Source organism: Helianthus annuus, chromosome 16 (genome assembly GCF_002127325.2).
Source record: "Helianthus annuus cultivar XRQ/B chromosome 16, HanXRQr2.0-SUNRISE, whole genome shotgun sequence".
Lineage (NCBI taxonomy): Eukaryota > Viridiplantae > Streptophyta > Magnoliopsida > Asterales > Asteraceae > Helianthus > Helianthus annuus.
Genome location: NC_035448.2, coordinates 186,267,186 through 186,284,766, shown reverse-complemented (window position 1 = coordinate 186,284,766; position 17,581 = coordinate 186,267,186). Strand labels below are relative to the sequence as shown.

General features: G+C 35.6%; 1 protein-coding gene across 1 annotated transcript; it reads right to left on the bottom strand.

Annotated features, from left to right (window-relative positions):
* Positions 1-150: 150 nt before the first annotated feature.
* On the bottom strand, positions 151-12,542 carry LOC110882579 (probable LRR receptor-like serine/threonine-protein kinase At1g07650). Its single transcript, XM_022130566.2, has 24 exons — positions 12,240-12,542; positions 11,957-12,140; positions 10,726-10,797; positions 10,547-10,615; positions 10,343-10,414; positions 9,758-9,829; positions 9,609-9,680; positions 9,453-9,524; positions 8,415-8,486; positions 8,230-8,301; positions 8,079-8,150; positions 7,083-7,154; positions 6,932-6,997; positions 6,751-6,816; positions 6,171-6,209; positions 6,018-6,076; positions 5,539-5,924; positions 4,214-4,409; positions 3,603-3,746; positions 3,071-3,189; positions 2,755-2,965; positions 1,702-1,942; positions 820-970; positions 151-644 (listed from the first exon to the last, which is right to left on the bottom strand). Exons 1-24 carry the CDS (start codon positions 12,328-12,330, stop codon positions 327-329), a joined length of 2,988 nt encoding a protein of 995 aa, XP_021986258.1. The 5' UTR covers positions 12,331-12,542; the 3' UTR covers positions 151-326.
* Between the last annotated feature and the right edge of the window lie 5,039 nt (positions 12,543-17,581).

Below are 17,581 nucleotides of genomic sequence, written 5' to 3'. Positions count from 1 at the left end.
TATAAGGTTAGGAATTTAATGGTTATTTTTTAGTAATATAATGTTAGGTAAGGCTAGATTAGATTGAAACTCTTTTCATTTTAAAATTAATAACATAATGTAAATTAATATTCTAAGAAAATCATGCATACTTTTCAATTTTTGGTAAAAAAAGAAAGGCTAAAACTCATCCTTTGATAAGTTTTGACTCTTATAATAATAGAGGCACTACTAACACATTCTTACATTATGAGTGTTTATTGTCATAATCATATACACAATTAGATACACATTTGCATGCTTGTTAGTTGTTTTTTTAAATAATTCTTGAACACCTAATACCTATATTAAGGGAGCAGGGACTCGGTACTCGGGTCATCACACACGGTGAAGGTTTCACTAGGGTGTTGCCAAAAGTGGTTTCTTAATGCCTTAAACTTAGGGTTTACAGTTGAAAAACCCGGGTCCGATAGCAAATCTTGAACGTTGGTTCGACCCTCTAGCATGTTCAAGGCTTGAGACATGGTTGGTCTAAGCGTTGGTGATGCATTCGTGCATAAAAGAGCCACATTCAGAATCGTCATTGCTTCCTCTGATGAATATTCTGATCCTAAGTCTGGATCAACCAGTTCTAACAAGCTTCCTCTTTCTTGTAAAACATATGCCTACACAGCAAACAAACATGTCACGGTTTTGACTTTTTGGGTCAAAGAATGTTGGTTACAAGGTGTAATGTAGTTCACCTAAGGGGGTGTTTGGATGTGTGTTTTGGAAGGGATTATGTGAATCCAAACACCCCCGGAAAAGTTGTTGAACCAAAATTGTTTTGATTTTGCTCACCCAATCAAGAAGGTAAACAAAGTCTTCTTTTGGCCTGTAGTTGGTGTTACTTTTTCCACTAACAATTTCTAGCGCCACAATTCCAAAACTATAAACATCTGCCTTAGGAGTCAAGTAACCACGCATGGCATACTCTGGAGCCATATAACCTCTGAGGACCAAAAAATAAAATAAACTAATATGAGAACCAAAGCACAACTTGGTTTGTGTTTTATTTCAAACAGTCAAATCCGATTAATAAAAATACGAGCAAAAAGAGGAACGGGTCATGCAAGTTGAAAGTCCCACAAACTCTGATTTTAATACATAGAAGCTCCTAAATAGTTTTTAAAGTACATGGATGGTCCCTGTGGTTAACCAAAATTTTGAATTTAGTCCCCAGATTTTTTAAAGTACACTGATGGGTCCCTGTGGTTTGCACTTTCTAACGTATTTAGTCCCAAAATTTTGCCAAAAGTACATGGATGGTCCCTGTGGTGTGTGCACTTTGTGACGAATTTAGTCACTAAATGTTGGGGACTAAATGCGTTACAAAGTGCAAACCATGGGGACCATCCATGTACTATTGGCAAAAGTTGAGGACTAAATACGTTACAAAGTGCAAACCAAAGGGACCATCCGTGTACTTTTGAAAAACTAGGGACTAAATATAAAATTTTGGTTAACCACAGGGACCATCCGTGTACTTTACTCTAGTTTTTATTAAAAGATTCAGATATTTATTTGAACAATATGCATTTTGCAATCATAATGGGCAAAGAAGCGTTTGTGGGTAAAGTGGTAAACCCAACTCGACTCGATTTTTTTACCGGAACTAAAAAATGCCCGTTTCAACCCAAACCAGTTTTGTCCCGTAAACATACGTATAACTAGAGAACATACATTGTTCCTGCAATGCGAGTGCTGATGTGTGTATTTCCGTCATCATTAAGCTTTGCTAAACCGAAGTCAGATATTTTTGCATTGAGCTTTTTATCAAGCAAAACATTGCTAGTCTTAATATCTCTATGCACAATTTTCAGCTGTGATTCTTCATGAAGATAAAGCAAACCTCGAGCTATCCCTATGCATATCTTCACCCTCACGGGCCACGTCAGCTTTGCTTTCGACACTTTGTCTCGCCCTGTAGGATTTAATCACAGCCATTGGATTTTCTACATTAGTGTGTACAAGCTGTTTCTTTTTCCAAATAAATTATGATAGGTGAAATTTTCAACCCATTTACTTGGGAAGGGATCTATTTGTATTGTTTTTATCGCAAACGGGTCAAACAAAAAACCTAGCTAAACGGGGAGCGGGTCAAAAGATTTGGTAATAATATTGTAACTAGTTACCAAATTTAAAAAAGAGAAAATGCCATTTTCATCCCTGAGGTTTTGCCAGTTTTGCGACTCTCATCCAAAGGTTTGTTTTCCGCATCTGGATCCAAAAGGTTTGAAATCTTGCCATTTTCATTCGGCTCGTTAACTCCATCCATTTTTCTCCGTTAAGTCAGGGGTATTTCCATCTTTTTTGTTAACTTAAAGGGCGATTCGGTCTTTTTCACTTTATGTACAAGCATTTAACATAATGTACAAGTATTCAAAAGACCGAATTGCCCTTTAAGTTAACAAAAAAGACGGAAATACCCCTGACTTAACAGAGAAGAATGGATGGAGTTAACGAGCCGAATGAAAATGGCAAGATTTCAAACCTTTTGGATCCGGATGCGAAAAAACAAACCTTTGGACGAAAATCGCAAAACTGACCAAACCTCAGGGACGAAAATGACATTTTTCTGTTTAAAAAAACGGACCAAAAAAATTTTATAGGTCAACTCTCCCCGTTTTGACATGTACTAAATAATGAGCTATTTTTTTACTCGACACGATTTTTTTACCCGTTACCCCAACCCGTCCATATTGGCATCTTTGCTAATTAATACTATAAGCTTACCAAAAAGAGCACGAGATACGCAATTATTTTCCATGTACTCATAAATCAAAGACAACTGGTTCCCTTCAACACAGCATCCATAAAGTCTGACAAGATTCGGGTGTTGTAGTGCTGAAATCATGCCAATTTCATTGACAAATTCACGGGTACCTTGTTTCGACTTTGATGATAGTTGTTTCACAGCGATTACCGTCCCGTCCAACAGTTGACCCTAGATAACATATGATTTATTAGTAACACAAGATAATAAAATATTGTATTTTGGACCTGTTTTCGATCAACCGACAATTTAACACAATAACATGATTAATATCACCTTGTAAACCGCACCAAAACCACCTTCTCCAAGCTTGTTCAATGGATCAAAGTTTTTAGTTGCAGCTTTTATTTGTCGGAGCGTGAATATTCCGGTTTGTAGATCTAGACCTCTAAGCTCTGTTTATCAATAAGTCTTGTGATTAGTTGTTGCAATATAAAATAGTTAGCAAACAAAGTTTGGAATAAAAATACGGGTGGGTTAGTTTAACGGGTCAGATGAAAACGGGCCATTTTTAGTACAGGTTGAAAAAAGTTTATAATTGGTCAGTGTGTTTAACTGTAATGATTATTACAAAAACAGTATTATTAGTTTATTACAAGACATATCTAAATCTTTGAATAAAATGACTTAGGAGATTGTATATATTACATATAGAATTTGGAAGACGTTCGAACCATTTGACACCCATTTGACCGGTCCCAATTTTAGCTAAAGCTACCGATGTGACCCATTTGAAATAAAAACAACCCGTTCTTATATAATCAGGCTGCCTCTAGTTAAAATTATCAGAAGATAATGAAAGATTTACCTTTATCGGCTGCTTTTCCACCCATAATGTAGCCCTTTCTCCACAAGATAAAAACGATTAGAATTACTAAAAGCAGTCCTCCACCAACCGTTGCAACTAGTAAACGACCATCAATCTTTTTATCAAAATTTGGGGGCTTAAAATCTGTATAAAACAAGGTGATGAAGGAAACATTATAACATTAGAATACTTTAAAATGCATGTATACTGATTGAATACATGAATTCTAGTAATTGATAGATCGTTAAGTAACGAGGGGGGACAGAATCAATTCATGGTAGAATCTTGTAATATAATAATATATTATTAGTATTCTTATCTGTTTAAAAAAAATTACTCTTTGAGCGTTTAGGCCCACAAGTGAAAACAAAATTTATGAATCGTTACTCTCGTTAAATTTCACCAATAAGGTTGATGAAACTGGACACTATAATAACTACTATGGTTAAAAAAATGTTGTGTTGTTTAACTTTTAGCAAATGTATATCATGTTTGACCTCAAAAGTCAAAGCATACCTTTCTATTTATCTTTTTGTTGGATTTATGCAATCTTTAATCTTAAAAATAAGAAAATAGTGGAAATCAGATGTGGGAAATGAAGAAATGCTTACTCGGGTGAACCGATATAGCTGATATGATTGGACCATAACTTCCTCTTAGAGGAATTCCAATAGTGCCTTTTCCAGCCCAGAAAAGTTGAATCTTGAGTGTGTTGCTCTTCACATTAACCATGTAACTCTTTATAACGGGCCTACCGGTACCTCCAGCCTCTTTTACTATATCAAAATTCTTTAGTTTCAGCTCTCCCTGTTAAAATTTCTTAAAAAAGGTTAAAATTTCTTTCAAAGTTGTATTTACATCATATTTTATATGGTTAAATGCATAAAAAAATGAACATTCAAAATCATGTTCATCAGCTTTCAAATATTTTGATCTGATCCGCTTAGCTGTCAAAATGTAGACATGGGAGTAATTTTTTATCATATTAAATTTTTTAGTAAAATGCCATTTTCGTCCCTGAGGTTTGGCCAGTTTTGCGACTTTCGTCCAAAGGTTTGTTATTCCGCATCAGGATCTACAAGGTTTGAAATCTTGCCATTTTCATTTGGTTCGTTAAATTCATCCATTTTTCTCCGTTAAGTCAGGGGTATTTCCGTCTTTTTTGTTAACTTAAAGGGCAATTTGGTCTTTTTTAGGGGTATTTGGTCTTTTTACATAAAGTGAAAAAGACCGAATTGCCATTTAAGTTAGCAAACAGACAGAAATACCCCTGACTTAACGGAGAAAAATGGATGGAGTTAACGAGCCGGATGAAACAGGCAAGATTTCAAACCTTTTGTATCCAGATGCGGAAAAACAAACATTTGGACGAAAGTGCGGAAAAACAAACAATTGGACGAAAGTCGCAAAACTAGCCAAACCTCAGGGACGAAAATGGCATTTTACTCAAAAAAAATTCCTGACGTGATGCTAACTTGTTTTAAGCCTAACAACCAGCTAAGGTAATTGCCATGGCCGGCCCTGAGGGTGGGCGGGGAGGACCATCGGCCAGGGCCCGATATTTCAAATGGCGCGTTATTCTAAAAAAATCCGATATGTATATGTAAAAAAAATAAATTAATAGGGTATACCCATACAAACACCAACATAGGCCCACTTACAAAACTATTTTTATGGTTTATATTAGTTATTAGCCCATTGGCATTAGGTTTAGACCTTTAGTGAGCCTAATACTAAGTTCGTTAAGGCCTAAGGGCACGTTTTTTCGAGCTCGAACAGGGTACACGAATTCTCAGGGCCGGCCCTGGTAATTGCCTAAATCAAACCTTTTGAAACATTGTCCGTTATTTCAGGTTAATCAAGTTGGTTACCCGAAACAGAAATTACACCACCTTTTTATGCATTAACCCTATTATTCTATTCAAAAGTTGCTTACCTGCACATAAACATCGAATACACGCTTCCCGAGGCTAGTAAATGTGTTATCTTGGGTGAAAACAATCTCTGCAAAGTGGAGTCTAACCGTATAGTTACCGTTTAGAAGACACAATCCATAATACGTAAGAGAAATAGCAGTGGTGCGTGCTGATGTGTACAATTCGGTCTCAAATGTGGAAACATTATGGAGCCTAGATGTGTTGGAAAGAATATAAACATCGGAATCATGGTCATCGTCTAAGAAGTTTCCTGTGCTGCTAAACGCCCAATTTCTATCGTTGTAATATGTTGAGGCGCCTTTTCGTTCAGTATCAGATTCGTATTCGATGGTGTTGTTGATATTTACTTCTTTGCCACCACAATTGATGTATAGAGAATAGATTTCTGATGCAAAGTAATGACATTTAATTAAGATATGAGGTGAGGTTAATCAGTTAATGTGTACTTGTATGTAACGATGTAAATAACTTTACTTACGTTCTTCAATCGGTCTAGTACATGGAAAATCTTTCATGAGACATGAAGGAATTTTATTTCTACATAAGATATACAAGTTATAATTTTTTCACAACACTCAATGTGATGGTGTGAGTTTAAATGAAATTACGGTCATGTACACATGTGTCTTACTGTTTATTTGTTGACGAAGAATAGCTCTCCACCACGTTTCTGTATCAAGTAGTGAAAAGTTTGTTTACATAAACATAAATGATAGAATAAAATGCCATTTTCGTCCCTGAGGTTTGGTCAGTTTTGCGACTTTCTTCCAAATATTTGTTTTTCCGCATCTGGATCCAAAAGGTTTAAAATCTTGCCATTTTCATCCGGCTTGTTAACTCCATCCATTTTTCTCCGTTATTCAGGGGTATTTTTGTCTTTTTTTTTTGTTAACTTAAAGGGCAATTCGGTCTTTTTCACTATATGTACAAGCATTTAAAATACCCCTGACCAAATCTGTTAGACTGAATTGCTCTTTTAGTTAACAAAAAAGATGGGAAAACCCTGACTTAACGGAGAACAATGGATGGAGTTAACGAGCCGGATGAAAATGGCAAAGTTCCAAACCTTTTCGATCCAGATGCAAAAACAAACCTTAGGACGAAATTCGTAAAGCTGACCAAACCTCAGGGACGAAAATGGCATTTTAGTCTAAATGATAATACCATACACAAATGCAATACAAACTAAAATAAAAGGTAGATAGGCGTACACTGTCCCTCGTTCACATGTTTTTGGACCAGAAGAATCCCAAGTGAAATTGTTATAAGAAACATCCCTATAAAAACATGAATAAATATAAACATAACACACCATTAATATTTCACTTTTTAAACATTTGATGACATAAACATGTTGTGAAATGATAACTATATGGGCAAGATTTTCCTTACACGTCCTTGGTACTTGAGAAGATCCATGCAGGTATATGTCCAGTAAGATTATTTTCTGTCAAATAACTATTAAATAGTGGTCACCCTTAGAAAATTTATCATGGTTATGAGAAGATAAGATAATATTGTTGAAGTTAATTAACTAACATACATGTGATCTGTTTTTCCTAGTTGTGAAAAAGATGACGGGATCTTTCCAGTCAAGTTGTTAAAACTGAGGTCTCTGCAAATACATTCCAAGAAAATGTAAATTTAAAAATACCATAGATATATCCCAATACATGATGTGGAGCTGTTAAGACCAACTAAATTTCATAAAGTTAGCGCAAGTAGTTTAAATATTTTAGTGAACTTTTTAGGGGGTGTTGTATTGTGCTTTTCGAAAGTGATTATGTGATTGTGAATTATCAGAATCAGAGAACCAGTTGTAATAAAGCGAGCTATTGTTTCAATGTGGAGTGAATTGCAAGTTTTGTCCTTTATCTTTAGGCCATTTTGCAAGTTTTGTCCTTTATGTTTAAATTTGACGAGTTTTGTCCTTTATGTTTGAAAATCAAGCACGTTTTACCCTTTGGGGCAAAACGTGCTTGATTTTTAAGGACAAAACGTGCTTGATTTTTTAAATATAAAGGACAAAACGTGCTTGATTTTTAAACATAAAGGACAAAACGTGCTTGATTTTTAAGGCCCAAAGGGTAAAACGTGCTTGATTTTTAAACATAAAGGACAAAACTCGTCAAATTTAAACATAAAGGACAAAACTTGCAAAATGGCCTAAAGATAAAGGACAAAACTTGCAATTCACTCTTCAATGTGCTTTATGATTTTTGATAAATTAAGTCTTACAATGGCCCAAAGAGAACATCTTTTTGAAAGGAAAAAAAAACAGAGATGGTTTGTAAACGATAATAGAAGTTTCAGATTATATTAGCGTAAGTGGCTAATAAGTAGTTATATTTTACCCTTAGGTAATCACTGTTCTTGCAGCTGGTATGAAAAGGATAGTCCAAAACTGATTATCTGATTGCATAAGCAGAATTTGTTCATCTAAACATTCAAAACTAACTATTACGGCTCTAAGTATAAACAATCAGATAATCAGTTCCAATACGCGAATCCCAACAGCCCGTATTGTATCATTACTTACAGTGTTTTCAGAGAAGGCATACTCCCGATATAGTCAGGGATTTTTCCACGGATCAAACAATTCCTAAGTACCCTGCAAAGTTCCAAAATGTAATTAATATCTTCACATGAATAATAAAACAGGTAATCATTATACAAAAATTAGTGCTCACAATTTATTCAGTTCTGTCATTTTCTGTACTTTCGGGAAACTAGAAGCTCCCCCTTTCAAGTCACTGATTCTCCTGTAACAAAGAAAATATTGTGAGAAAAGAATCAATCACTTTGTAAATTCCACCACCTCATTGGAAGAAATATAATCAAAGAAAAGGTTGAAAAAGAAATAAAGACTGCATACAGATCATTTAGTTGTGTTAAGACAGATATGCTAGAAGGAATCGGTCCTTCAAGAGAACAGCCTTGTATATGCCTGCAAAATAAATCAAATACGAATGTCTTTTAAACTAAATAGAGGTGGAAATGGGCGGGTTGGGTAATGGAGGGCTGCAAATGAACCGAACGAACAGTTCATGAACACTTACCAAACGAGATTTTATGTTTGTGTTCGTTAATTAAGGAAGTCAACTTGTTCATGTCCGTTTGTTAATTTTAGGTACCGAACACAAACGAATGTTCATGAACGCACACGAACACAAACGAGGGTTCATGAACACAATTGAACACAAGCAAATACAAACAAGCGTTCATGAACACGAACGAAGACAAACAAACATTAATGAACACAAACGAACATATATTGAATTTCGAATAAAATCGGCATCACAGACATTCAATGGATCCACCCACAAACGAATATATACAAATAAAAGTTAAAAACCCCACACAAAAACAAACATGTTACCGAACGTTCACGAACATAAATGAATGAACACAGCCTCTGTTCATGTTCGTTCAATTAACTAAACGGACGAAATTTCTTGTTCGTGTTCGTTCATTTATTAAAGGAACGAACACAAACGAACTTCCCGCCGAACGGTTAATAAATTGTTCGCTGAAAGTTCGGTTCGTTTGCAGCCTTAGTAATGGATCTAACGGGTACTTCTTCTGAAAATGTCGAAACAGGTTGGATTGAATGCCCAAAAAAGATACCTTTTATAATATATATTTCTTTAGTCGGTGTGTAGGATACAATCCAAAAATTATTTGAATAAGAGTCTAATTTATGAATAGAATGATATAAAAGCTTTTATACAAAAATACACTTTGAGCGACTTTCGACCAGTTACCTTTTTAGCCGCCCTCTCTTATTTTACCCATTTGACCCGTCAGAGATAAGATCTAAACCAAATCAATCCATTCACGAGTAAACAGGTCATAGTTTCTACCCCTAGCAACTGATGGAAATTCTATAAATACATACATAAAAGATTCTTACAATTTCCCAATCTTTGTCCACCGACTTATGAAGTTTGGTATCTTTCCAGTGAAATTATTGTCACTTATTCTCCTAAAATGTAACAAAGTCGAATAGAATAAGAAAAAAGTTAAACCTTTATGAATTATTATCCAAGTTTATATGATTTATTCTCACATATCAGTCAAGTTGGTAAGATTGCCAAGTGCTTCAGGCAGCTCTCCAGTGAACTCATTTGAAGTTAGAATTCTGGAAATACAAAGTCTTACATGATCATGCATATATTTTATAGGAAAAAGTTAAGGGAAAAGGTAAAAAATTAGTACAGTCTCTCCAAATTTTTCAGGTTTGCAATCGTTTGGGGTATGGATCCTGAAAAGCGATTTCCTTCTAAGCTCCTACAAAAGTATTGAAGGAATTAAAAATCAAAATGAAGTATGCACGTTTGTCATCTTACTTAATTTTTAGAGTAAAATGTCATTTTCGTCCCTGAGGTTTGACTGGTTTTGCGAATTTCGTCCAAATGTTTGTTTTTTCGCACCGGGATCCAAAAGGTTTGAAATCTTGCTATTTTGATCTGATTCGTTAACTCCATCCTTTTTTCTCCGTTAAGTCGGGGATATTTCCGTCTTTTTTGTTAACTTAAAGGGCAATTCAGTCTTTTTCAAGGGTATTCGGTCTTTTTACATAAATTGAAAAAGACCAAAAAAAGACGGAAAGACCCTCACTTAACGGACAAAAATGGATGGAGTTAACGAGTCGGATGAGAATGGCAAGATTTCAAACATTTTGGATCCAAATGCGGAAAAACAAACCTTTGGACGAAACTCGCAAAACTGGCCAAACCTCAGGGGTGAAAATGGCATTTTACTCTTATTTTTATTAACAGAAGAAGAGGTAGCGTGGCTTACAAGTCTCGGAGGGTGGTCATTCTAGTGAGAGCTCTTGGAAACGGCCCGGAGAACCGGTTTCCCATGAGAGAACTGCACATGCACATAGCAAAACAGTTAGCACAATGTGTCAGAAAAATATAAAATTATATAGAAAAATATCATAATCAGATAGTTGTTTTTGCAAGCAAAAGAATTGGCAATGAGAGTGATATATGTCTATACAGGTTGTGCAATTGCATAGTAGCCCATTCGGAAGGAATTGTTCCATTGAGGTAGTTACGACTGAGATCCCTGCAAAAAAAATGATTATCATTTCACTATGATCATGACATCAACATAGTAAAACGGTTAACACAATGTGTATTGCATGATATCTTATTAAGCGGAGAGATTTTTCTTACAATGTTCGAAGGTACCGAAGCTTGGAAAACTCAGACGGAAGAGCAGCCGAGATGTTTTGCGATTTAATATATCTGCATTGTAACAACTTTTTCTTATAATGGTTGAACCAAGTGAGTTTGTAATTAGTTTTATGTAGCTAAACCTAAGTGTAAGCCCCAACTAATCGTCACATAGTTAATATGTGATAGTCATGTTTATAAGTGGCATGCAAGAAACAGACCTTATGTATAATAATTTTTAAAATAAATTGGGTACAGTTAGTTCATTTCATAAAAGTTCTTTGTCTCCAGTATTTTCATATATTTATATAGAATGAACCATTTTGTACAACTACACATGAACCAAACATGGTAATTTCTATATTACTTTCGTCTAAAAATCATATCTAGTGTCTCGATTTAACAATTGTATTGTTTGAATCGATCAAAACAAAATCCCAAAATATCACTTCATAAGCACAAAATATTGAACATGTATTAAGTTATTAACCATGGTCAATGTTACTAGTTTTGAGTAATGTTCACTAAGAAGCATGTAATAACGATTGAAAATTATTTTAAAAAAATAGAGAATCCAGACAAACAATGTTAAACAATTGCAATAATTGAATTGATACATACTTCACTAAAAGTCTATAGATAAATTAAACATATTTTAAGTTTTTAACAAAACAAAACCTAAAGAACCCGATCACCATAAGTCCACAACCAACTGTTAATAAGTCAAACAGATAACCTCAAATATATATTTTTAAGTCATATTGTTAAATTAATTAAAAGTGATGCAATCTTCTAGACTTTAGAGAGTGATGTTTTTTCACAACACGGTGATCAAGTAAGTAGAATCTAAAAAATGGACCCGTGAGTACAGCTAATTCCAGATCAGCAGTCAACAAGCAAGGTTGACCACAATTTTCAGTCAACCATACTGTCCTCCAGGCATAAACAATGTATAATTAAATATTAATCACATGATCTCTCCATAAAAAGTCAACAAAATCAGCTTTCTCATTTCTTTTCAGATTTTATATTTCTAACACCATTAAACATTGAAGAACACAAATCACAACTTATAATCCCCACTATCCATCACTATAGTCCCCAAATTCAATAAATAAATCAATAACAACTTCTTCCATTAACATCTCACACACAAAAATAATCAAACAGGAATCAATAACAACTTTAATATCTTCAATTAATTAAAATAACAAAATTCAGGAATACGTACATATCAACAGCATGACAGGTAGCATTACTCTCGAACGAGCAATCGCACACAATTGACACATTAACGCCTTTTCTGTACTCACCGATGCCCCAATTTCCTTCACCGCTGCAAGGATTCTTATCCAGATCCCATACTTTCGTCCCTGCTATACCTAATTTCTCACCAATTTGTTGCAGTATCTTCACTGCAGCAGTTCTCACACACACACACACAATCGCCATTAGTTAACCGATCAGAAAACCTAGTGATCAATCGAAATCGGAGATGAATACAGAATACCTACCTTCCTGTGTGTCGAGCTTTGCTGATTGTGCGAGTGCGAGATTTGTGAATAGGATAAGTGAAAGTATGAAGGTTAACACCTTCTTCTTCATTGTGATGTTTGTAGCACCTCCAGTTATCGATTGTTTATCATATATAGATAGATAGATATACTGGTGCAAGTATTATATAGATAGATATAGAGAGATATAGATAGTTATATATATAGAGAGAGAGAGAGGGAGAATGTGTGTGTTTGTGTGTGTGAGAGAGAGAGTGAGAGTAACGTCAACTACAACTGGCGATAGAGAAATGTGTATATTGTGTAGCAGAGCTAAAAATGGTGGGCTGAGGAGGTGACGAAGAGAGTAAATCGAGTAGATGGTTGATTTGACCCCATCACGTGTTAAGTGTAATTAATTAGTGGAATTCTCGTGTTACGCGACGGTAATTCAGTCTGGTAATTCAGTGTGTTACTGTACTGATACTCGCTATAGTAGTCGGGGATACGGACAACGGAACTGATGTTTGGTTGGAATCTGTTGAGTTCGTTACGGTATTGGTACAGTTTCGGTAGTCGTATAGCTTATGATAGAGATGAGCTCGGTACCGTATCAGTACCAAACTGGAAGTACCAATCCTGACAAACTCAAAAAGTGGGTACCGATATTGTAGTGAAAGTGGAAGGTCCGTACGATACCGGCATTCAAAGGTAAATCGACCCAAAATGTCGTATTGTACCTAACCGAAAGTACTGATCTCGAAAAACGCAAAAAATGGGTACGGAATTGATACCGAAAATTGCTCAGTACGGTACTCGTACCCAGTATCAAATGTTCATCTCTATCTTACGATACAAAAAAGAACCCCTTTGTTTTGAATAAAAATTCGTTTTAAAAAAATATGTCGGAATGTAAAAAAATGAAACGGAGTTACGCATTCTGTTTTTTTGAATGTTAAATGAATGCAAATTATTAGGGTATGGGCGTGGTGGATTGGATCATGGATTGCCATACGGAATATGGTTCTCGTGGTACACCGCCCCCTTCCGAAACCATGGTGGTTTGCATGGTTTAATACATGACAACCATGACCCTCTTTCAATTAACTAAGGGATTTTGATTGGTGGGAGATGATAGTAGGGGTCATGATCCACACCATATAGGATGGTGGATTAGATTAGTGAATAAGAGTGGAGTGACATGACACTCACTTAAAGGATTATGGTAGATATTTAGTCATGACCACACTAAATGGCCTTATCGAAAACTTTATTTTATTATGGAATATAAACTCTATTGTTGAGACCACCCTCATGTGTTGATTTCAGAATGTTTGGATACAGAAACAACCGGAAATAAGTACAATTCCATATTGCACATGTGTTTAGTTTTTAATCAATTATATACATGCTTGAATAAGTTTGGAAAACCAATTTTGATTTGTGTGTTGCCGTATTTCTGAAATGGAATGATGGACATATCCATCCTCTTGAAAATTTGAACTATAGATTAAGTCAAATCTCAATATAAATATAAATATATTTCTATATGGTGTATGCTTTGGAATAAAGTTTGTGTAATTGGTTGACCGATTGAGAACATAAACTTTTTAATTTTATAATGAGTTTAAAAGATGAAGTATATATAATTTTTTAATTCTTTCGTATGACTTTGAGTTTTGTTCGGTGGATAACCCATGAAATTTGCAAGAAGAAATATATGACTAAAACCAAATGTGGTGAACCAAAGAAAAGACATCTATTGTGTTTTTATACTGTGATGACGTGTTTAATTATTTTATTTGAAACTCTATACGTTATTTCATATTGTATCTAAGAATGTATAAAACATTATTTGTATCCTTTTGAAATTTTACATGAAATTGGTCTATTAAACGCAACACGATACAGTTTAAAACATACAACAACAACAACCGTACCCAGTATAATCCCACCTAACGTCAATCTATTGGTAGGGTCTGGGGAGGGCGAGATGTAGGCAAGCCTTACTCTATCCCAGAGGATACAGTTTAAAACATGTATTACTTATCTTGACGTATTACCCCTCGTTTTACCAGCTTTATTATTCATGCTTTATGCAACAAACAGAAGCACTTTTATAAGTTTCGCTTTCTTCAAGATTGTGGATTGGAATGGGAGGGGGAAAATGCGACTCTTGAACACCTATGTGTGGGTAAAGTTGTGAAGTTTTACATACATGTGCAAGTGTACAAAAATGTGGTAGGTGTGGAGTAGGAGGTGAATATGTGATGTCCTTAAGGGTAAGTCCACCCACTCAAAACCTATGACAACCATAACTTGTATTAGCTTTTGAGTTTTAATGTTTATAAGTTTCTTATCGACTTTGTTGTGTTAAACAATATTAGGGCGCATTTGGTTCTTAATTTCTTTTAAGAAATTAGGATTTATCAAATGAATTGGACCTAGATTTAAAATTTTGCTAAAAGGATTTGGAATTTCAACATAATGAAATCTATCAAGGGAGTTAAAATATGTAATGCATTTGGGTTGACAGGTCACAAATGAATTAGATATCATTGTAGCCACCATCCACCGGTTGTCGACGATGCACCACCGCCCGCCCCCTATTCGCTACTTCAGTGCGATAGCCTACCGCTCATCACCCCCACACAACCATGTGCCCTCGCCACCTACCAATCATCGTTGCAGCCGTCATCGTCGTCATCGCCACAAGCACCATCACCATCGATGGTGATGGCAGGGGGTGGCAGGGTAACATGGTGGTAGAGGGATGTGAGGGTAGGGTTGCGACAGTTGTAACTACGACTGGGTGTTTGAACATGTGATAATAGGACGAGGGTCGCGCCATTGGTGGTGGCAAACGCAACAACGTCCACAGGTTAGGGTGACAGTGGGGGATGGCCGATGCGAATGCGACGACATTGAGTGGTTGGATGTTCCAAATCCGTTTGTTGGGTTTCTTCACAATTTAGAAGGAATGTTAGATTGCTTTACATAAAGAGACTTCATTGAATTAATTTTAATTTATTTCTCAACCAAACAAATTAATAATAGAATTCAAATTTCAATTCCAACAAAATATTTTTGATTGAGTCAGGTCATGGATATATTTTACAGTTATTGATGTAGATCTAGTGTTTTCTCCGTCTTGGAGAGTAGGAGGTTTTCGCGTTTGGTGTTAATGAAGTTCTCTTTTCAAAAGAAAAAAAAAATTCTAGTGTTTTCTGTTTTTATATTTATTTTTTAAATTCTAGTTTCATATGAGTTCTTTAAGGTACGTTCAACTTTGTTTAGATTATCTGATTTGTGTATAGGTTTCGAATATGATTTTAATATTTTAATAACTCATCCCCACTTATATCATCTTCGTCATACTAAGTATATCTCACCAATAGCAAAACTAAGGTATGGTCGGAATAGGATAAGATGTAGACAGCCTTACTTCTATCCTGTAGGAATAGAGAGGCTGCTTCCAGTGATACCTCCGGCTCGATAGTAGTTTTGCATCAAGCCTCGGACATAAGGCACATAACACTCAGCAATTGAGACAAACGCTGATTAATACATGTACCCCCTTGTCTTTTGGCTATCAACGGCACCACATGATGCATGATTAACCATCCCCCTCTTTTAACTTTATTTTCACAAAATTAATAAAATAACGTTAAAATTAATGCACTTTCACTTTTGTCCCTTGAGCGCCCACACATATATACATTATATGCGCATACGCAAGCGAGTGTGCCATTTTGGGGGTGCTTGGGATTCCTTTTTTTTCCCTCCTCCTTTTAACTTATTAAGTTTTATAAGTTAATAAGTTAAAACCATAGTGTTTGGCAAACCCACAAGTCCTTTTAGAATATCGTATGGTTTGTGTTGTAAAAAGGTAACTTTGAGAAGTCAAGATTTGTAACTTCTCAAGAAGCAAAAGGACTTTTAGAGAATTATGACCATTACACCCTTACATATGCCGCCTCCAACAACATATTTGTCGCCCTCTTTCATCAAACTCCTACCCATACATAAGTTTTGACTTCTTCAATTCAGCATTAAACTCCTACCCATACATAATTCAACATACATCGGCTTCTTCAATTCAGCATTAACTGCATCGACTTCAGCCTCCTACCCATTAATTCTGCATTAACATGTTACAACCAATCTGCATTAAACTCCTACCCATAGGCCATATTCCTCCAACACACATCGACTTCAACTTGTGTCACAACAGGTTTGTGTTTTTGTCATTATGTGTTGTCGTTTGACATTATGTGCTATCGTTTGACATTATGTGTTATTGTTTGACATTGTGTGTTATTTTTACCTTTAATATAATGTATTATTGTTTACATCTTTGTATTAATAGGATGGACATTGATGACTCTGATTCGTATGACGGTGATAAAGAAGGCCATGTCACACGTCGAATCACACAGGCCACATGTATATTAATGAAATATTAACTAGCCATCCTATACGGTGTTAGGAAAAATTTAGACTGGCACGTGCCAGTTTTTAGACAGTTATGCATAGATCTTGTTACTAATTACGAATTGAAACAAAGCCGTAATACGTCTGTTGAGGAGTCGGTCAGAATCTTCTTGACGACTTTGGCTCATGGGTGTACAGATAGGTTTGTCCAAGAATCTTTTAATCATTCCGAGGAAACTATTCATAGACATTTCCATAAAGTTATGGCAGCCGTGCTTAAGATGAGTGCTAACATCATCAAGCCATCCGCAAACTATAATGATGATGTACCTGCTCATATGTTAAATAATCCTCGGTATTAGCCAATGATCAAGGATTGTATTGGCGATATTGATGGGACACATATGAGGGCATCGGTTCGATTGAAGGACCAAATGAAGTACATTGGTCGAAAGGGGTATGCGACACAAAATATAATGGTCGTTTGTGATTTTAACATGTGCTTTACATTCGTATGGGCTGGATGAGAGGGTAGTGCACATGACACCAGAATCTTCAATGAAGCCTTACGGAGGCCGGAGCTTCTTTTTCCACATCCAATGGGTGGTTAGCAATTTTTTATGTTATTAATACGTGTTTGAAACGACTAACAAGTGTTTGTTATATTTGTAGACAAATATTACGTTGTTGACGTCGGATACCCAAATACTAAAGGGTGTCTTGCTACATACAAAGGTCAAACCATTCGTTATCATATCATATCCTGGAATTTCGACGTGGACAGAGTAGTGCTATGCATGATCCTCGCGGACCAAAAGAGACATTTAACTATCACCACCCGTCATTGCGGAATATCATTGAACGAAACTTTGGAGTGTGGAAAGCTAGGTGGGCCTTATTGAAAGATATGTATGTTAATTACACATACG

Coding starts and splice junctions, on each gene's coding strand:
- LOC110882579 (XM_022130566.2), bottom strand. CDS start 12,330: ATGAAGAAGAAGGTGTTAACCTTCATACTTTCACTTATCCTATTCACA. Junction 8,487..9,452: donor TGGACAAAGATTGGGAAATT/GTAAGAATCTTT, acceptor TTTATTTTGCAG/GCATATACAAGGCTGTTCTC. Junction 2,966..3,070: donor GTTTTGGTGCGGTTTACAAG/GTGATATTAATC, acceptor TATGTTATCTAG/GGTCAACTGTTGGACGGGAC.